General features: G+C 44.7%; 1 protein-coding gene across 1 annotated transcript in view; it reads right to left on the minus strand.

Moving 5' to 3' along the window:
* akap6 (A kinase (PRKA) anchor protein 6) overlaps positions 1–12,216 on the minus strand; it is a gene marked incomplete at its 5' end in the record, with an annotated part of 160,286 nt that extends 148,070 nt beyond the window's left edge. The window contains 3 exons of the mRNA XM_079286827.1: positions 4,713–4,815; positions 11,102–11,293; positions 11,996–12,216. Coding sequence (XP_079142953.1) covers positions 4,713–4,815; positions 11,102–11,293; positions 11,996–12,216 — 516 coding nt within the window. The remainder of the gene's footprint in view (positions 1–4,712; positions 4,816–11,101; positions 11,294–11,995) is intronic.
* Between the last annotated feature and the right edge of the window lie 3,465 nt (positions 12,217–15,681).

Genomic DNA, 15,681 nt, shown 5'->3' on the forward strand with positions numbered 1-15,681 from the left:
CCGGTGTCTTTCAGATGCTTCAATAATTCACAAACAGCTTTAATATGCGAATGCACACACACACACACACACACACACACACACACACACACAGCTCAACAGAGGGCCCATCGGATCAAATTAACATCAAGTCTGTCGCTTCCATCTGAAGTAATTTGTTAGAAGATCTTCAGTCCAGTCAGACTGCTGGGAGCTAATGAGAGCCTGCTGTGTGTGTGTGTGTGTGTGTGTGTGTGTGTGTGTGTGTGTGTGCGTGCGTGCGTGCGTGCGTGCGTGCGTGCGTGCGTGCGTGTGTGCGTGTAACAGAATACATTTTTTCTCTGAAGGACATTTTCTGTCCTGGTGACCTGACTTTCATATTTGGTTATTTTATCCATAAACGGTTGCTACATTGAATATTCAGAAAATATTCATAATACAACAACGTGTATCAATGTCGATGTATAAAGTCAGAAATATAGTGAAATATAGACAGCTCAAAAAGATTCATCACTCATGACGGCAAAAACTGAGAAACAAGATGAAAACTATTTTTTAATGAATTTGACTGACGGTTGATTCACTTTGAAGGGCTTGTTTGCCCGAAGCATGTGTGTGTGTGTGTGTGTGTGTGTGTGTGTGTGTGTGTGTGTGTGTGTGTGTGTGTGTGTGTGTGTGTGTGTGTATGAAAGCACATTTCATTTAGAAGAGACTCATATTTAATATAACACACTCAATCTTCCAATCACACACACACACGTTTTCTCACACTCCGCTCACGTAGAGCGAAGACATGACCTGTCAATCACAGAGTCCAAACATCCAGCAGGGTTTCTAATTGCCTAAAATCAATCTGAAGCAAGTCGACTCGGGCTTTCGGCTCCAATCGCAGCTCACCCTCATCACCGCCGACATCAAGGGCCTCAGAGCGGCCGCGTTCAAACCGCCCGCGACAGCTCCGCCTCGCCCGCGCCCATTCCATCGAATAACCTTCAACTCGTCCGCCGCGGCCCCGTCAGCGCCGCGCGCCTTCTTTTGTTTTTTTACCTTGGAGATCAAACGCGCTGCGCTCCTTTCTCCCTCTGGAGTATTCAAATGAAGCGGCTTCAAAGACGCCCGAGACCAGCTCGGCCTTTTCTGCGTCCGAAGGGTTTTCGGTCTTCTTCTTCTTCTTCTTCTTCTGCTGTTGGACATTTAAGCGGCCAAAAAGAGAAACTCTGGACATTTCCAGAGAAGAGTTTAAACAGTTTTAATGAAACAATGGAGCTCGAGCTGGTGAGACAGATCGGCATCGCGGTTAAAAGTGGATTTGTTGGACAGGAAAGGACGTCCTGCAGCTTTAAGCAACACCTGATGAGCCAAACACACAAATGGCTGAATGTTTTTATCTCCTTTTCTGTTTTAAATTTGTTAAGAATATTTCCAGGGATGAAGACGGATCTCGTGTCGAGGTTGAAATACTGCTGTTTTGTGCATTCTGCATTTAATTACAACCAAAAGAACCAGGACAGCAATAGAGCTGCTATCAGGTGAGCTTAGAGAGAATCTCACCATGTGTTCTTATTGAAATACCACAGAAGAAGAGACATTACAGCCTCACATAGTGTATTTAGTCTTGTTCTGAAGATATTTTATGTTGTCGCACTGGTTCCGATGAAACAGCTGGTTTCCTGTGTCCTCTTCTTCTTCTGTGGTGTTTCTACGTGGTCGTCAACGATCCTCCTCCTCGGTTTAAACTCACAGTGAAACTAAAACTTTCTGTGCTGTTTTACAAAACAAAAATGTTTACGTGGTGAAAAACTGGACATCGAAGGCCGTTACAGATCGATCAAATGCACAGAACACAACTACACATCAGAGACTTTAAAAAGTGCTCGCTCAGAAACTAACTTCAGTTCTGAACATGAAGCTTATTCTGCCTAAACTTCCTCCATGTGCTCCGTCCCGCCACACGCTCCCGGTTCCTATTGGACTGACGTTTAACTGCAAAACGAACGACATCAACCTCTCATGAGACGTCAACAGGAAGGAGCTTTCTGAAACTGGCACATAATTCTGTTTTGATTCCTAAAAAGTGTTTTTAAACAAAGCTCACGGATTAAAGTTGCATTCAGAAACGTATCCAAACTTCGCGGCGTATTCAACTTTGATTCCTGATTTCTTGAACCGACACGTGCCGGTCAGAGGTTTCTTACCTTTTCACGGCTTTTTCCAGATCAATGATTCACAAATCTGAATCCTTGAAATCCACAAATGTGTTTCAAATATGATTAAAAAGAAGTCAGAAAGTTAAAGTTCGTCCGGAGTTAAAGCTGCAAACACGCTCTGCTGCTGCCATGTGGGAGATGGTGACAGACTGACGCGCCAGCAGAGAGAGAGTGTGTGTGTGTGTGTGTGTGTGTGTGTGTGTGTGTGTGTGTGTGTGTGTGTGTGTGTGGTGACCTGCTTTCTTTCATGGGGGTGTTGGTGTTGGGGGGAGGAGGGGTGACAACAGTTGGGGTGGTTATTTTAGGACCAACATCACAAATCACCCCCCTCAACACACACACACACACACACACACACACACACACACACACACACACACACACACACACACACACACACACACACACACACACACTGTAAGCTGTAGAGTCTGGGTGTCATTCTGACCACTTAAAACACACACACACACACACACACACTGTGCCCCTTCAGACCTGCGTGTTAATCTGTCTCCATGTCGTATGTGGATGAGCGTCTGAGTGACTTTCACAGAAGTCACAACATTATTCAGACTGTAACACGTTCGGATCACTTCCAACACGACACAAGTCACAACTGAACTGCAGCAACTGAACCTTCTCTGTGATAAATGCATCTATTAACTACAATAAGGAGTTCAATAAAGTGTGAAACTGTTGTTAAGGAGTCACATTTAGCTCAGAACACACGACCAGAGAAACAATCTCTCCCTGCTGTGCCTCTTACAACCACAGTAATAATCTGCTTAAATAAAAACTGTGTGCATGAATGAATGCATATCCAGAAAACGCTTCACGTGCAACATGTGAGCAAACGGGTTTAAACTGGTTCAGCCGTCTACTTGAGACTAAAGGACGAGGAAAAGTCTGTGTTCAGAAAGAGAACCATCTTTCAACGCTGGCGTGAACGCAAGACTTCACAGCATACACAGCTGTTAACATTTCAAAGGATGAATTCATTCAAAGACAATAATGCTGGAAACACACGTTTGTTCTTTTAAACGACAGAGAAACACACCTTTAGTCTCTCTCATGCAAACACACACACACACACACACACACTCTCACTCTGCAACGCAACAGCTGCCAATTGTGACACTTGCGAGAGAGAGAGAGAGAGACAAAGAGAGAGAGAGAGACAGAGAGAGAGACAGAGACAGAGACAGAGGGAGAGAGAGAGAGAGAGAGAGAGAGAGAGAGAGAGAGAGAGACAGAGAAGGACAGAGAGACAGAGAGACAGAGAGACAAAGAGAGAGACAGAGAGAGAGACAGAGACAGAGGGAGAGAGAGAGAGACAGAGACAGAGGGAGAGAGAGAGAGACAGAGACAGAGGGAGAGAGAGAGAGACAGAGACAGAGGGAGAGAGAGAGAGAGAGAGAGAGAGAGAGAGAGAGAGAGAGACAGAGAAGGACAGAGAGACAGAGAGACAGAGAGACAAAGAGAGAGACAGAGAGAGAGACAGAGACAGAGGGAGAGAGAGAGAGAGAGAGAGAGAGAGAGAGAGACAGAGAAGGACAGAGAGACAGAGAGACAGAGAGACAAAGAGAGAGACAGAGAGAGAGACAGAGACAGAGGGAGAGAGAGAGAGACAGAGACAGAGGGAGAGAGAGAGAGACAGAGAGAGAGAGAGAGAGACAGAGACAGAGAGACAGAGACACAGAGAGAGACAGAGAGAGAGAGAGGGAGAGAGAGAGATAGAGAGAGAGGGCGAGAGGTAATTCAGGTTATTTCCTGGAAAGAAAACATGTTTCATCATTAAAGTCATAATAAATAATAAAAGCAGAGCGATTCTTTCCTTCTCGGTTCAGGTGTTTTATATTTTGTGGTTTAAAGCTGCGTTCACACAGTAAACTGAAACCCGACGCTACGATGCTGTTCACGCTCGGCAGGAGAGCGGCTGGTGTTGCTTCAGTCACTGAGAGGAGGAGGAGCTGACCTCCGTGTAGACACCAACGATGTTTCAACCGCCGCCATGTCTGTTATAGATCATAGATCTCTATGTGAGGTTTCATCGCAGAGCTCTCAGTGAACACAGACGGATGCAATAACGTCAATGACAACAGGAGCAGCATCTCCACGCTGACCGGCTTTCGTGACTTAGCGTCACATGAACTTCTCAAGAAGAAGAAGAAGAAGGAACATTCCTTCATTAGTCCCCCAGTGGGGAAATTATTCTCTGCATTTGACCCATCCCTGTATATGTAGGGAGCAGTGGGCTACCAATGACAGGCGCCCGGGGAGCAGTTAGGGTTCAGTGTCTTGCTCAGGGACACTTGGACACAGGACACGGTGCAGCCGAGGATCGAACCGGTGACCTTTCGATTGGCGGAAAACCCTCTCTACAGTCAGCCACGGTCGCCCCAAGTTGAACTCCAGCTAATACGCCCGGCGCGAATTGGCGATTGTTTGTGTTTTTTGCATTGAATACATGCACAACACAAAAGTTCGCTTTGCGTTCGGTGTGAACAAAGCCGAAGAGTTACTTACGTTGCCTTTTAGCTCTGAGAGTATCTGACGTCGTTTGAGGGAAGTGAAATCAGAGTCAGCTGTTCGAGCATTTCGAGCTTCTCCTTTACATGCATGTCTTCCCCTCCATGTTTAGAGCAGCTCCCAGAATGCCTGGCGGAGCGACGACAGTGACATCAGGAGACGGAAATATCCCGACAGCTGGTAGACGGAGACGGCGTCGTTTAAATAAAGCTCTGTGGGTTTTGAATCAGATCCTCGTCCACTGAACTGATCATGTTCTCTGTGTGACATGTCATCATCATCTCATCCAGGAGGCTGCTGTTCATTCCTCATGTGAAACGAGAACGAAGTAACTCATTAGTTTCCTGTGAAGACGGAACTTTATTTTGAAAAGACTGTATTCCAGAGACTGCATATGAACCGGATTTAGTCGTCGTGACGTCACTCATTGGTTTGTGGACGTTTTGAAGCCTCGAGTTTACCATCTTGTTTTTTTGCAACCAGTGAACAGGAGTGACCATATCTGGACTGAGGAGGAGTGACGTAGAGACAACGTATACGTCTCTGATAGAGACCTGTCAATCACTGTGTAGCCCCGCCCTAAAGCATCCCCTGCTTTATGGTCTGTGTGACTCTAAATGGACCATAATGTACTAAATGAACATCATGCTGTATTGAAGAAGACTTGAAACTAGAGATTGAGACATAAACTCATGTTTACAATGTTTACTGAGGTAATAAATTAAGAGAGAAGTAGAGTCATTTTCTCATAGACTTCTATACAACCAGAGGAGTCGCCCCCTGGTGGACACTAGAGAGAATGCAGCTTTAACACATGAAGCATCGGCTTCACTCTGCAGAAGCAGAAGAACTCTGCTGTGATCATGTAACGAGCGGATATTGACTCGTGTTGCTGGACTTTAGTAGAGAAACGCAAGAAAAATGGGGAGACTCCAGTGCACTTTTGGATGACATTATTAAGTTGCTGACTGAATCAATAAAAATATTGCTGCATCCGTGTCTACTGATTGGACGTGTGTGTGTGTGTGTGTGTGTGTGTGTGTGTGTGTGTGTGTGTGTGTGTGTGTGTGTGTGTGTGTGTGTGTGTGTGTGTGTGTGTGTAGCCTCTCCCTCTCAGCTGCACAGGACATTCTCCACACAGCTGTTACACACCGCCTGCAGCCGGATGCCAGGAAGGCTGAGAGGCTGGCATAACAACACACACACACACACACACACACACACGTCCAATCAGTAGACATTGCATCACTATAATCATGTCCAACAGCCGCTCCGTGGCAAGGTCAGGTTAGAGGAAAATGCCCTGCAGGCAAACGCATTATAAACATGAGAGAGAGGAGGAAGAGAGGGAGGAAGAGAGGGAGAGGATAAAAGAGGAAGAAAAGAGCAGCGAGGAGAGAATACGGTTTCAAACAGCCGTCTGACGATCTGTCCGCTTGCATCTACTCGCTGTCGCACCGACGACCGCCACGCCCGGAATTAAGTCAGCTGGAAGTCAGGCCTGTGTGGTCTGGATGTTACCCGATGAGAGCAGCGAGGAGACGAGGTGAAGCAGGTCTGAGGGGTCCTGAAGGAGCTCATTATCTAAAGCAGGGGTCTGCAACGTGTTTCAGGCCAAGGACCCCCAAACTGAGAGAGAGACGGAGCAGGGACCCCCGACTATATATGTTGAATAAATTGTGTTTTATATTCAATGGGCCTAGTGCCATGTATACCTCTTTACTGTGCATTCAACACTAAGCTATTCAAATAATACACAGGTTCATATATATTCATGTTTTTATGTTAAACATGTGCAAGGTACAGTGAGTAGGGAGGCCGTGCTACTGACATTCATAAACACACCATGTCAGCTGATACCAACAGCAACATTGTCTGTCAACTGCATGATAATCATGCACACAAGCTGTTCAAACTGATGTTTTCATTTTAAACATAAATGTGGAAATGAAAAATGAGTGATGGCCTATTAGTGCCACTGCCATGCATAAACACACCTGTTATCTTTCATACAATACTGAACGATTAAAGTAATGGACACATTCATGTTTAGAGAAAAAAAGAAAAAGACTTGTCTAATCAACCAAAGATTTCGCAGACCCCCTGCAGTACCTCCGCAGACCCTCAAGGGGCTGCGGACCCCCTGTTGAAGACCTCTGATCTAAATGATGCTAAAGGTCTTCATCACTCACTCACTCACTCACTCCTCACTCACTCCTCACTCACTCCCTCCTCACTCACTCACTCCCTCCCTCCTCACTCACTCCCTCCTCACTCACTCACTCCCTCCTCACTCACTCACTCCCTCCTCACTCACTCACTCACTCACTCACTCACTCACTCCTCACTCACTCACTCCTCACTCACTCACTCCCTCCCTCCTCACTCCCTCCCTCCTCACTCACTCACTCACTCCCTCATAACTCACTCACTCCCTCCCTCCCTCCCTCCTCACTCACTCCCTCCCTCCCTCACTCCCTCCCTCACTCACTCCTCACTCACTCATCACTCACTCCTCCCTCCCTCACTCCCTCACTCCTCACTCATAACTCACTCACTCCTCACTCACTCCTCACTCACTACTCACTCCCTCCCTCACTCCTCACTCACTCCTCACTCACTCCTCACTCACTCCTCCCTCCTCACTCATAACTCACTCCCTCCCTCACTCACTCATCACTCCCTCCCTCCTCACTCATAACTCCCTCCCTCACTCACTCCTCACTCACTCACTCCCTCCCTCATAACTCACTCCCTCCCTCCTCACTCATAACTCACTCACTCCTCCCTCCTCACTCATAACTCACTCCCTCCTCACTCACTCACTCCCTCCCTCATAACTCACTCACTCCCTCCTCCCTCCTCACTCACTCATCACTCCCTCCCTCCTCCCTCCTCACTCACTCATCACAGGCGTCTGAACCGACTGTATCTGTTAAATAAAGTAACACAACATACAGAGATCAGCTCAGACTGAACTCAAGCCTTTAACAACATAAAAAGGTAGAAGAAGAGTTCAACATGATGGGGAATGAAGTGAGAGGATGAGAGGAAGGATCACGCTCATGTGTTTGTGTGAAGAACAGATCTGGAGTCAGTGCTAGAGATGGTCTGAACCATCGTCCATTCAGAGGAACTGATTCCATACCAGTGTGTTACACACACACACACACACACACACACACACACACACACACACACACACACACACACACACACACACATTTATATTGTATACATATACGTATACACACATACATACATACATACATATACATACATGTACATTGTGCCATTAAGTGTGTCAGTAAACTACTTCAGTGCGCCATTAATCCCCTGAATGGAACGCAGCCGTCATAATGTCATTGAACGTGTCGGACTGGCCGCTGTGGAGAAGAAGTGTTCAGTTTGTTGTAATGCAGATGTTTCACCACTGGATGGAACCGTCAACCAGAGAAAGAGTCCTTCAGTGATGAAGATGATGCTCACCAGCATCCACCTGTCCTGCTCTTCACTGCTCATGAATATTTATGAGACTAAAACTGAAGCGATTAAAGTGATTAAAAAGATAAAATGATGAGGAATTATGAATTGTAACATTGAAAAGTTAAACCGTAAAATGTGTCGTTTGCATGTTTTTTTTCTTGTTTTGCAAAGTGCAAAGTAGGAAAAATGAAGGAAAAGGTTTAAAAATGTCAAGGCAGGAAAAATAAAAGACTCAGTGTTTATATATTAAGCTTATAAAACCCTCAAACATCTTTAACAAGCTTTTCTTTTTTTGTTTCGGTGACATCATTTAGATTTCCCGTATCATTCTCGGGCTGATTGATTCTGATTGATTCTGATTGATTCTGATTGATGCTGATTGATTCTGATTGATTCTGATTGATGCTGATTGAACTCTGTGAGCGTTTCCTCACATGTGACACAAACACAAAGTGACGGAGGAGTCGAGGAAACATCAGCGTGAACAAAAACAAGAGGACGTCACATCTGTTTGTGTCTCTGCCTTCCAGCTGCGGCCGAACAAAAAGCAGCTCCATACACACACACACACACACACACACACACACACACACACACACACACACACACACACACACCTTATTGTCCTCTTTTGTGTCTGTTGACGAGCTGCCAAACCCTCAAAAAATAGGACGGAAAGAAGACGTGATTGTTGTCAAGACAACACTGACAATAAAGACTGGTGATTGGATGAATTTATTATATATATATATATATATATATATATATATATATATATATATATATATATATATATATATATATATATATATATATATATATATATATATATATATTTATTTATATATATATATATATTTATATTTATATATATATTTATATATATATATATTTATATATACATATATATATATAGCTATATTTATATATTTATCAGGGCTGAAAAGCTTTTACAGTCAGAGTTCGTGCTTTTTAAAATAAGTAATATTATGGAACTGTGTTATTGTTTTCTTATTCGTCTATTTAAATTTATTTTCGGTGAATATTCTGAAAATAAATAACACAAAAATATGTTGGAAAATGAAGTAATAAAAATCATATTGTTTATTAAAAATAGTTTTTTTTACAACTTTTCTTTCCGTTTTGTTTCACTTTCTGTTGTATACTTTATTGCAGAAATTAAAGTAAATGTACATTTTTTTACATACGTTGTTGTTGATACTTATTCCTACAATGTTTATATATTATAAAGTGGAAACATTTTCGTTCACGTCGTGGTGGTTGTAGCATGTTATGAGGTGTTCTCGCCACCAGAGGGAGCCACCAGCTGAACGTCTACTGAGAGAGTAACTTCAGCTCTTGTTCCTGCTGACCTCTAGCGGCAAAACACTGATCCTCAGGCTGCTGTTACGTTACAATTAAAGAGAGACATATTAGTGTGTTTGTGTTAAATTCAGTAAAAACAAAGTAGAGTTTAGTTCAGAGGGTTTAGACAGAAGCATCAGCTGATAAGTGGATCAAACACACACACACACACAGAGAGAGTGAGACACACAATGACATCAGTCACACAACAATGATACAGCTGTCTGTTTCTCTCTCACACACACACACACACACACACACACACACACACACACACACACACACACACACAGCAGAATTGTGTAATCTGAACACAAACAGAGTGTTTGTGTGTTTCTTAACGTCTATCTTTGTGAGGACCAAAGACAGATCATTAAAGCTGTTCTCAGCTCTTCAGAGGGCTGTTTGACACAAAGACGTTCAGGTGCAGAAAGACGTTCAGGTTGTGAAGAAGAAACAAGGGAGGAGAGGAGAAACTAGAGAAGAGGGGAAAGAAAAGGAAACAAGAGAGGACTGGAGAAAAAAATGACAGAAAAGGAAACGAGGTAAGGAGAGGAAAGGAAATGTGAGGACAGGGCAGTGGAGGAAAGAGGTTAGGAAATAGGGAACATAAGAGGAGCGGAGAAAAGATGAAAAGAAAGGAAACATCAAAGGAAAGGAGAGGAAAGGAAAGGACACAAGAGAGGAGACGAAATTAAATGAAAGAAAACAAGAGGAGAGGAAAGGAAAGGAGAGAAAAAACAAGGGATGAGAGTCGAAAATATGGAGAGAAAAGAAAGGAGAGGAAAGGAAACAACAGAGGAGAGGAGCCTGATGAAGAGGAAACATCTGAGTCACTGTCGTTAAAAATACACACTCATCAATAAAAGATCCTCCACAGGATCAACAGCATCTTTATGAATGAATCAGACGAAACATGATTATCACTGAATAACAACAGCACCTGAACACAACACTGTTCAACAAGCCACAGATGTCAGACTTTTCCACCGGCACATGAATGCAGCATCAGAGTTGTTGCTGAATGGTTCCTCAGACTCAAATATAAAAGACGAAATAAGTGATGATTTCAGGAGAAAAATTCATTTAAGATTCACTTATTGTTGTGCGGAAAGTAATGTTAATTTCTGCCGCATAAATAAGAAAATAATCATCTGCATCAGTTTCAATATTTCACCAAAAATAAATATTTGTACTTCTTCTGAAAGAGCTTTTAAAAATGGATTCAAATTCTTCCCAGAGGCAGTGAATGCAACATGAAGAGGAGCTGCGATGAAGAGGAGGATAAATAAAAGAATGGTTAAACGCGTGACGCGTGTGGAAGTCTGTCGTTACGCAACAGCACGGGCCGCGGAGAGCGAGGGGAAGAAGGGCATCGTGGGTAATTTGCCGCCTGAGGTCACGCAGTCGAAGCGACTGATGTTTGAGAGGCATCAATACATGTTGTGGTGTGTGTGTGTGTGTGTGTGTGTGTGTCCTTCTGAATGTATTTGGATCCTGAAGAAGGTTGAACCTCTTGTGTGAGTGAAAAACACTGTAAAGTGTCCGTGTCTACCTTGAGCTGCACCAGGTGGACGTCCACGTGTCTGTTGACGCCGTCTTGTCCCACGGAGTGCGAGAGCTGCGTGACTCGGTCGCCGGTCGCTCTCAGCCACGTCTCGATCTCCGGCAGGTGGAGGACCACCTTCCAGTCGGCTCCGGTGTGGAGCGGCGGCGGCTTCTTTGACCTGAGACACGACCACAGTTAGCTTCAGCTCTACCGACTCGTTGCCACAGTTCACGACCTGCTCGGACGGACACGCGTCGAGACCAGCGTGTGAACCAAGTGGAGCATTTAGCAGCTAAAGAGACATTGGTGGTGGAGACCAAAACCAGAGCTAAAGTGGACAGAAGCGCCACTCCAATGGGACAACCCGTGTCTGCTGGAGGTGTAAATATGTAGCTTTGCAAAAACATTCGCCATAACAAGGTTTTGATGATGATAATATCTCAGGTGTGTGTGTCTGTCAGCTTGTAGTAGTCAGATGAAGTCCATTAAAGAAGCTTTAAGTGGAGAAAGTGGAGAGTTCTCACTACTTTCACAGACATTTTCTTTTTTTTGCCATATTTTCTGTTTTAAAACTCCAAAAAACAAAGATAGGAACCTCTTATTTACTGGAGATGCTTTTAAGTTCGTACTCACGACCCCTTTGTCACAATTTTAATCTGAATTGTTGCAGAGGCCCAAAGAGGCAAAACTATCCAGCATTTCATGTCGTAAAAGTTGGGGTAAATATTCCAGAAGTTCAGGACGAAATAAACATTATTTGTACGTTTTGTAATCATATTCCGAACTTCTTAATCATCATAACATGAACATTTGCTTCAGACTATTTGACGATTTAACTGAGAAAGATAAGTCGTCGTCGTCATGGCGGCTGATTTGTTACCTCTGGGAGGGGTCTCGTCCCAGGTGAGCTCCTCCCCCAGTGAGGCTGCCCCGGCTGGGGCCCGGGCCGGGCGACGAGGCGCCGTCCTGGTACCGATGCTCCGGGTCCGGGCTGACGGCGGCAGGGCAGGTGGAGGTGTCGGGGTCCAGGGTCGGGGTGACGGAGGTCACCATCGGGGACGGCGGCTCGGGGGCCACGGGGGAGAGAGCGGCGAAGCTCATGGTGGGAGATAGAGAGAGAGAGAGAAAGAGAGAGAGAGCAAGAGAGAGAGAGAGAGAGAGGAGAGGATTCCTAATGTGGGTGGACGAGCCTCACTGGAGTAAACTGGAGAAAAGGAGAGAGAGAGAGAGAGAGAGAGAGAGAGAGAGAGAGAGAGTGGTCGATCAAAATAGGTTTGAGATTAGAGAAGGAACAAGTTAGGAAAGAAGACAAGAATATGAAGCGTTTTTTTGATCGGCCGACTAGCTGCAGCTACACACGATGCTGTAGAAGTTCCATTATGTGTGCAGGTTATGAGTAGTTTGTACGTTTAGTTGACTTCCTGTTCCTTTATATCCTGTAGAATAGTTCATGTTAATATTAACGTGATGTTACTGTACTATGAAATATTATTACAGTGAATTGAGCCAAATGATTGTATTTCAATAGTTTCACCTGCTGCAGATTTTAGGAAAAAATGTGAGATGAACACAAACGCAACGACGAACACCATCCGCCATGTTCAAGTGCAACAAAACACCCAACGTGTGTGTGTGTGTGTGTGTGTGTGTGTGTGTGTGTGTGTGTGTGTGTGTGTGCAGTCTATTCTCCAGAGAGGAGCTGGACAACCCTGAACCTCATCATGTGCTACCCGTTCCAAAGACTCACACACACACACACACACACACACACACACACACACACGGGGGGGGGGGGGGATGGTGGGTGATGTCACACACTCACACACACTGACTGAGTTCCAGCATTGTGTGGTGAAGGGTGGAGGGGCCTCTCTGTTCGTACAGAAAGCTTCTTTAGCTCAGCAGGTTTGAATGATGTGAACATGAAACATGTTCAGCAGGTTTTCATTAAAGTTTAACTTTGATCCTGAGCTGACTGATTCAGTTCCAGACTGGTGTTAACTTTACTTTCCTTCATTCAAATTATAGAAACCACAATTAATAATGCTGAACACAATTATGATTATGTGTAGCCCCGCCCTAAATCATCCCCTGCTTTATGGTCTGTGTGACTCTAAATGGAGCATAATGTACTAAATGAACATCATGCTGTATTGAAGAAGACTTGAAACTAGAGATTGAGACATAAACTCATGTTTACAATGTTTACTGAGGGAATAAATCAAGAGAGAAGTAGAGTCATTTTCTCATAGACTTCTATACAACCAGAGGAGTCGCCCCCTGGTGGACACTAGAGAGAATGCATGGAGATTCTTGTTTAAATAAAGCAAATTGTTAGAATCAGCCACACACTGGCTACGAAAAACAAATATAGATATGAACCACTCTGCAAGAACGGACAAGTTCAACAGGAAGAATCATGACTCGTCTGGCAGGAAAATGATGAAGCATTTTAGTCTCAAACGCCTCCAGATGTGTTGACCGAGCGCTTCACGAATGAACCTGACCGTCAGTAAACACGATAGCTGCTGGCTGGTTACGCTACTGAGGGATCACTGGGAGGAGCTGCTCCAGTCTCCTTACGCTCAACCATCTCTACAGTAGGAAAGAGGAGGCAGGAGACGAGGGAACAGGAGCTGGAGGTCACACATTAAGATCTAGGGGCGAGTCAGCAAGAAAACAGCTTTCTTTAGAAATATAAACTGCTGAAAATGCATAAAAATAGAAACTAAGAATGGAAAAAGTGCAGATGTAAGCAGGTGGGTCCAGAGTCTGCAGGAGAAGTTACGTCTCAGCTTGAGAGCTGCAGGTTTAAAGACCTGGTTCTAGTGTGGACCGACTCTCCTGCACTAAAGCCGATCATCCGGTCCCGTGACATCGGCTGTATTCAGATCAGTTCCTAAAATCAACACGGAGGTCGTCTCGTCACAATAAGACGCTCTGAATGTCCACACTTTGTTCATGATGGTCTCTGGTGCCGTAAAGACATGAGACTTAAAATGCATTCATGAAACAAACACATCAATGCAGCTCCATCAGCCGGATAATCTGAGAGAGAATCCTGCTCACACACACACACACACACACACACACACACACACACACACACACACACACACACACACACACACACACACAGACGTCAACGATCCGACTTCAGCCATCAAATCAAACATCTTCAAATGAATCTTAATGTGAACAATGAGAAGAGATTGAATCCTTCAACACCACACACACACACACACACACACACACACACACACACACACACACACACACACACACACACACACACACTGCATTAGTTCATAGAGTGACATCACTTCCTGTGGACGATGCAGACAGTGATCTGGGCCGTGATGACCTCATACTGACCGGAAACAACTTCCTGTTCTTCATAGTCACCATGTTAATGATGTCATCGACGTATTCCCCTTTGAAACACTTGTCTTCTTCTTTCTTAGGTCCTTCTTTCCTTCCCTACATCCTTCTTGCCCTCAATATGTCCTTCTTTTCTCCCCAAAATCCTCTTTTTCTTCTCTACGTCCTTCTTTCCTTCCCTACATTTGTGTCTCTTTCCTTACATCCTACTTGCCCTCCCTAAATCCTTGTTTCCTGAACCACATCTCATTTGTCTTCTCTACGTCCTTCCTGCCTGCCCCGTGTTCTTCTTTAGGATCTTATGTCCTTCTGTCAGTCTCTACGTCCCACATCCTTCTTTCCTTACTCGCGTACAGATATCTATTTCAACGGATAGTTTCATCTACGGTTTGGCCCCTTCGTCCACACGCGAACAGAGTTTTAGGTCACAAAAAGGGATATTACTTCCAGTATCTGTGTGGACATGACGTCATTTCCTACAGGCCCATTTCCTCACCTCCTCAGAGTCTTCCTCACCTCCTCAGAGTCTTCCTCGACACGATGCTGTTCCTAAAAGGCCGCTGAGACGTCTGAATATTATGTGCAACGAGACTCCCAATAACCATCGTCTTATACTTCAACACCAAGAAACAATTCAACTCTGCCAAAGGTAATAAAGCTCACTGAGCATGCTCACACTCTTCTTCTGTGGTATTTGACGTGCTGTCGACGGAGCCTTTATTGCCACCTACAGGCCCGGTGAGTCGTTATTGCGTTGTCGTGTGGACGGAGATATCTCAGAACAGAATCCTGAGCTGACTGATTCAGTTCCAGACTGGTGTTAACTTTACTTTCCTTAATTCAAATTATAGAAACCACAATTAATAATGCTGAACACAATTATGATTATGTGTAGCCCCGCCCTAAAGCATCCCCTGCTTTATGGTCTGTGTGACTCTAAATGGACCATAATGTACTAAATGAACATCATGCTGTATTGAAGAAGACTTGAAACTAGAGATTGAGACATGAACTCATGTTTACAATTAGCAGGGAGAGGGAGCAGGGAGCAGGGAGAAGGGAGAAGGGAGCAGGGAGAGGGAGCAGGGAGCAGGGAGCAGGGAGAAGGGAGAAGGGAGCAGGGAGAGGGAGCAGGGAGCAGGGAGCAGGGAGAAGGGAGAGGGAGCAGGGAGCAGGGAGAAGGGA

The sequence above is a fragment of the Melanostigma gelatinosum genome (genome assembly GCF_949748355.1).
Source record: "Melanostigma gelatinosum genome assembly, chromosome: 16".
NCBI classification, from domain to species: domain Eukaryota; kingdom Metazoa; phylum Chordata; class Actinopteri; order Perciformes; family Zoarcidae; genus Melanostigma; species Melanostigma gelatinosum.